Source organism: Triticum aestivum, chromosome 4A (genome assembly GCF_018294505.1).
Source record: "Triticum aestivum cultivar Chinese Spring chromosome 4A, IWGSC CS RefSeq v2.1, whole genome shotgun sequence".
Classification (NCBI taxonomy): domain Eukaryota; kingdom Viridiplantae; phylum Streptophyta; class Magnoliopsida; order Poales; family Poaceae; genus Triticum; species Triticum aestivum.
Window position 1 is genome coordinate 671342479 of NC_057803.1, and position 6380 is coordinate 671348858.

At 49.5% G+C, this 6380-nt stretch overlaps 1 protein-coding gene across 1 annotated transcript; it reads left to right on the top strand.

Annotated features, from left to right (window-relative positions):
• The first annotated feature begins 460 nt into the window (after positions 1 to 460).
• On the top strand, positions 461 to 3565 carry LOC123083015 (anthocyanin 5-aromatic acyltransferase-like). Its single transcript, XM_044505177.1, is given in 2 exon segments — positions 461 to 2353; positions 2790 to 3565. Coding segments are annotated over 2 exon segments (1434 nt in total). The 5' UTR covers positions 461 to 1538; the 3' UTR covers positions 3409 to 3565.
• Positions 3566 to 6380: the final 2815 nt, after the last annotated feature.

A 6380-nucleotide genomic window follows, 5' to 3' on the forward strand; every position in this document is an offset into this window, starting at 1 on the left:
CAGGCGAAAAACACCTGCCAATCCCAATCTAGGACACGGCTAAGCCCACTCTTGACAGCATGCTGAATGCCACAACAACGGCAATCACACAAACGCACACTAGCTAGGAACTCACTCCCCTGGAGAAGCCGCTATTCCATCAATGCCGAAAAGAAGTCATGAGGCACTCTCCCGTGGCGATGAAGAGACAAGCATTCCACAAGCTTGCAGTAGTTGCAACCTACACGGCACCATTGCTCCAACACACATTGTGCACACAAGCGCTTCTGCGGTCATCGCCCCGACTTTGTAGATGCGTGCGTTGCACGTGCATGCTTACTAGTCCTTTACAAATGTTTTAAAGTTCTAGGTTTGTCCTGAGTCAAACTTCTATAAGTTTGACCAAGTTTATAATCAAATTTACTAATATCCACAACATCAAAATATATAGAGTATGAAAATACATTTTATGATGAATCTAATGAAACTAGTTTGGTGTTATGGATTGGTATATTTTTCTATAGAGTTCATCAAGTGTGGGGAAGTTTGACTTAGAATAAACCTACACTACAAATATTTTTAAATGGAGGGGATAGTTAGTTAGCTTCTTATCTAGAGACATATTCTTTTTCTTCTGAATTCCTTGGTGCATTAGTTTCACAATTGGCATTATCATGTAATTTTTAGACATATCAAGATTGTTACCTCAGTAATTAGGGGGCCACATGACATTCTTGACATATGAATAAAATGCACGACCATCATAGTAAATTGAACTAGTTTGTGAATATTCAGTACTCGGGCTCATCTACATCCGGTGAACAGTAAAAAAAAAGCAGAATCAAGAAAACTGAATTATTTGGATGAAAAATGATTCAGTGCGCTAGGTGCATGCAAAATTTCATGGCTAAATGACATTCGAGGAGCTCGTGACCGAAAAGCCAAAATGAGCAGTGCTATTTTCAAAAGTTCCTTACAGACCTAGAATTTGTCTTTTTTGCTAAGAGCTACTAAAATGTCCAAACTCCTGGAAGTTTGGCACGGACTTCACGGACATGAGCATCTCGCATCACAACACAAATTGATTTTTTTGTAAATAAATACTAGTATTTTTTAATGATTTTACTGTTCACATGCAAAGAACCAAAACGCACACATATTCACGGTTCAGAGTTGTTTTTCCCGACAAGGCATATACTTCATGTCCATTTTGTATTCATTGGTATGTATTTATTTTTACTTCTGTCGAAAACAGTAGATATTGAAACAACATTATGCCTAGTTCCGTCATTTTCATATCCTCTTCCTTCAGTCTACGTCACTAGAGTCGTGACGGCACCCAGCATCTTGAATGAAGGCGACCATGCATGCAATGCAAACCGACATCAGCTCACGGTCGAATTCACGACCAACCGGTGGCTCGGGCAGCTCGTGCGAGCGGACGACGAACCAGCGGCTCATAAACAACATCATCATCGCTGCAACAAAATAAACCACTTATCATCCAGCAGTGAGATCTAGCTAGTAGGAGTACCACTTCTTGCTGCCGTGGTGCCGCCATGAACATCCGCGTGCGAGCTCTCGAGACCACCCATGTCCGGCCGGAGAAAATTCCCACCGGTCCGCCGTCGGATCACGGCCCCATCAGGCTCTCACTCTTCGACACCCTGTTCCTCTCGCTCCCCCCGATCCAGCGCCTCTTCTTCTATGACGGCGAGGACCTCCCGCCGTTCCCGGCGCTCGTCCGCTCCCTGCGGTCCTCCCTCGCCGCCACGCTTGCCGTCTTCATCCCGCTCGCCGGCAAGCTTGCGGCCTGCCCCGATGGCGACGTCGCCATTGACTGCTCCCCCGACGCTCTTCGTCCAGGTGTCAGGATCGTCGTGGCAGAGTACTCCGGCGACGCCGCCGACTTGCGTCGGGTCGCGCGGGACGCCGAGCACGACACCGAGGCGTTCCTGCAGCTCGTGCCGGAGCTCGAGGTGCGCAGGCTGCCGGCGCCCGTGCTCGCTGTCCAGGTCACGCGGTCGGCACCGGGAGGGCGAGACGACGAGGGTGGCGCAGGCGCCGTGGCCGTCGGGGTTTCGATGCACCACGCGGTGGCCGACGGGCAGTCGCTTTGGCAGTTCATGCGGGCGTGGGCCACCGCGTCGCGAGAGGGCTCGCTGGCACTGGCAGGGCTCGTGCCGCCGCCGACGTTCGACCGGGCGGGGATCCTGCGGCACCCCAAAGCAGAGGCGGCTACGCGCCAGTTCGGCCGGCTCTCCGCGCAGGATCTGCCCGCGGTGAACACGCTCCCGGAGCCGGACTGGAGGCGGCAGAGCAGGCGGACCTACCTGCTCACCGCCTCCCAAATCCAGTCGCTCAAGCGCCGCATGTTGGCTTTTGAACTCTAGATCAAAACCACCCAGAAACTATGCACCGTAGTGCAAAGCTAGCAAGCAAGCACACAGCCTAGCAGCTTGATGGATGAACAGTAGCTAGCTAGTACGTGCACCTCTTGTATGTGAAGCTGGCTTGCTAGTGCTCAAATCGCTCAGATCGATTTACGTCGGCGTCGACGGAACTCTTGCGTAACTTGGCGAACACAGAAAAACTAATCGATGATTGATAGCCAATGGCTCTTGTCGAGCCTTGTACACTTTATTACTTTTCTGATTTTCTTGATACAGATTACAGGGGTACGTACCTATATATACTAGCTTACCGAGAACTATCAATCCTAATCGGTAGCTAATACTACTTGGACACGGACACGCATACCTGCACCTGTACGTGTAACTTCCGTACACATACACCTATGGAATACCAAGTCGTGTTTAACTCTAATACCGCATCCTGCAACAAAGCAAGGGCGACCAGCCGCCGGAGCCTCCAACGACGTTCGTCGCCATCGCGTCCCTGCTCTGGACGTCCATCGCCCGCGCCAAGCTCCCGAACCACGCGGCTGCTGACGACGTGTACTTCCTGTTCCCCGCGGACTGCCGCCGGCGCCTGCGCCCGCCTCTGGAGCGGGGCTTCTTCGGCAACTGCGTCAAGCTCTGCTACGCGCGGGCCAGGACAGGCGACCTCTGCGGCCACGACCACGACGCCGCACTCGCACGCGCGGCGGCGGCGGTGCGGCGTGCGATCCGCGAGCACGTGGAGGAGGAGGACCCGCTGGGCGACGCCGACCGGTGGGCGGAGACCATCCAAAAAGTCCCGGTGGGAAGACTGGCCAGGCAGGGAGCATCGCACCGGTTCATGGCGTACGAGGTGGACTTCGGGTGGGGGGAGCCGAGCCGGGTGGAGATCGTGTCGATGCTCAGCGCGGCGGAGATAGCGATGCTGGTGGGAGCGCGAGGCGGCGCGGTGCAGGTGTCCGTGGCGCTTGGACGGGAGCACGTGGATGGCTTCGAGGCCAGCTTCCTGTCGCAGTCCTCCATCGCATGAGAGCATCACGTGCATACGCAGTGTCGTGGCGTCGTGAAATTGGTGTAGATACGATCAAAATCCGTATGTAATTTTTTTTTGCGGGTAGAAATATTGTATTACTCAAGCCAACAAAGAGTTACAATCAGCGGCGACTAGCTCAAGCACTATCGGGGGACCAGAGCCAATCCAAGTCATGGTTCTTCCCTCGGAACGAGCAAAATTTGCTAGACTATCGCTAACCTGATTTTGAGACCGGTTTACATGAGTAATACAACATTCACGAAGTGATAAAAGATATCTAATATCTTTGACTAAAAAAGCATAAATAGACCTATCTGTCTCCTGTCCTTGAATCAGCTTTATAGCAACAAGCGAATCCAACTCAATGGCCACTGGACGATCACTTTTCTGGATCGCTAGAGATAAACCTTCCATGCAAGCACCCAACTCTGCCTCCAAAGCTTCACGACACGAGTAAAGTGTTCTGCAAGCTGAAAAGATTACGTCCCCCAAAGGGTCCCGTAATACCATACCTGCACCTGCCCTACCATCATGAAAAGAACCGTCGGTGTTTAGCTTTACCCATCCTTCCGGTGGTGCAGCCCACTTCGGGGCGGCCGGTACGGGCGCTATATCAGCATGGAGTAACGTGCAATTAAAGAAGATAATTGATTTCCCCTTGGCTGGATCCATATGTGTGTTCATTTTGATAGCAATTAGTGACTCCAGATAGCTGACAAGGAACCTCCTCGATACCTCAAGAGGAGGCGGAATCTTATTGTGCACTATCTCATTACGAATGAACCAACACCTCCAGAGAGTCATAAGAAGCATGGACCTCTCTAATTCATGAAGTGGTTGTAGCACTTGGAACAGCCATTCCTTCCAACATTCTGGATGGTATCCACCGGTGGAAGGTTCCAAACATCCGACATATACCACCATAATTCTCTTGCTCTAGGGCAGCGACATAGAGGATGGAAGTTGTCCTCCGGTTCCACGCCACACACCGGACATATGTTGGTGACTTCCAAGATCCTCTTGTGCTTGTTAACCCAAGTAGGAAGGGAATCTGAGACCACTCTCCAAGCAAAGTTTTTGACTGTTGGAGGAACATCCGTTATTCATATCAGGTTCCAGATGGCCCGGCAGCCCTCTGGATTAGTGCTAGACGCAGGTTGAGGTTCTCTGTTGGCTTCCTCAAAAGCAAACTCATACGCCGACTTCACCGAGAATTGTCCAAATCTCCCTGGTCCCCATGCAATTGTATCATCTTCATGCCTTGGAGACGCTCTGATTTTAATGATTTCATTCACATCACAAGGCTAAAAATAATTCTGCAGCAAGTTCATATTCCACGACCCATTGTCAGTAAGCAGTTCGGACACATAACAGATGCGGCAATTACCTCTAGGGTGACCGGTTTGAAGGAATAGGGTCTAGGTATCCAATTGTCTCTCCAAACTCGAATGCTTGATCCATTGCCCACTCGCCAGACTATGCCTTTTTCCAGGAGCTCAAGTCCATAGCTTATAGCTTGCCAAGATGGGGAGGCATTACCAGAAAAGACCGTATCCTCAAGCTGACCATCTGGGTAATACCGGGATTTTAACAGTCGAGCACAAAGGCTATTCGGCCTATCAATCAGTCTCCAAGCTTGTCGTGCGAGGAGAGCTTGGTTGAACAGTCTGTAATCGCGGAATCCAAGCCCTCCTTTACACTTTGGCTGCAACAAATAATCCCAGGACTTCATGTACTTTCCTGCGACCTTCTTTAGAGCCCCAATAAAAGTTTCTTACCATCCTTGTTAGGTTATCACAAACTGAGAACGGAAGCTTAAAAACGCCCATAATGTATGTTGGGAGAGATTGTGCAACTGATTTGATGAGAACTTCACGGCCCGGTTGCGCCAGCCACCCATCTCCCCATTGTATAAGTCTCTTAGTGAGACTAGCTTGCAAGTTTTGGAACCGTCCCTTAGACATCCGACCTTCAGGTGTAGGAAGATCCAAGTATTATTCTTCAAATTCTGCCTTAGTAACTTCCAGAATAGTACGGATAGCATTCCGGGCAGCTTCTGGACATGCTTGACTGAAAAATAAGGAGCACTTGTTTAGATTAATACTCTGGCCAGTAGCACTAGCATACAGGTCCAAAATCTCCTTGACTTTCAGGGCTTGATCCTGTGTTGCCTCAAAAAACAGCAAAGAGTCATCTGCAAATAAAAGATGAGATATTCCCGGCGCCCTTCTACAGACTCTTATAGGAGTGATATTACCAATATTAACTTCATGCTTCAGAATGGCAGATAGTCCGTCAGCAACAAAAAGGAATAAGAAGGGTGATAATGGGTCACCTTGCCGTAGCCCACGCGATGGTGCAAAAGAATCTAGATGGGTTCCATTAAATGTTACCGAATACCTCACCGAAGTGACACATGTCATAATCCAGTCCACCCACCGATGAGAGAAACCCAATTTCTGCATCATTTTCTTCAAGAAAACCCAATCAACTCTATCATACGCCTTTGATAAGTCGAGCTTATAGGCACAAAAACTTCTGGTAGGGTCTTTCTCTTGCTTTATATGATGGATGCACTCGAAAGCAATGAGTGCATTATCCGTGATCATTCTTCCGGGTATAAAAGCACTCTGTTCCGGCGAGATAATATCATCCAAAAATGGCCTCAGCCGGTTCACCAAACACTTTGATATGACCTTATAGATTACATTACATAAACTAATAGGCTTGAAATCAGTCAACTTCGAAGGATTAGGAACTTTTGGGATAAGAATGATTGAGGTTGAGTTAACCCCTTCCGGCATCACACCTGAGTTGAAAACTCCTTAACTGACGTGATTACACTGTCCCGTAGCGTACTCCAGTTACGTTGAAAAAAAACATGCTGGAAAACCATCCGGGCCCGGGGCCTTCAACGGACCGATTTGAAACAGGGCATCCGAAATTTCGTCATCACTGAAAGGAGCACA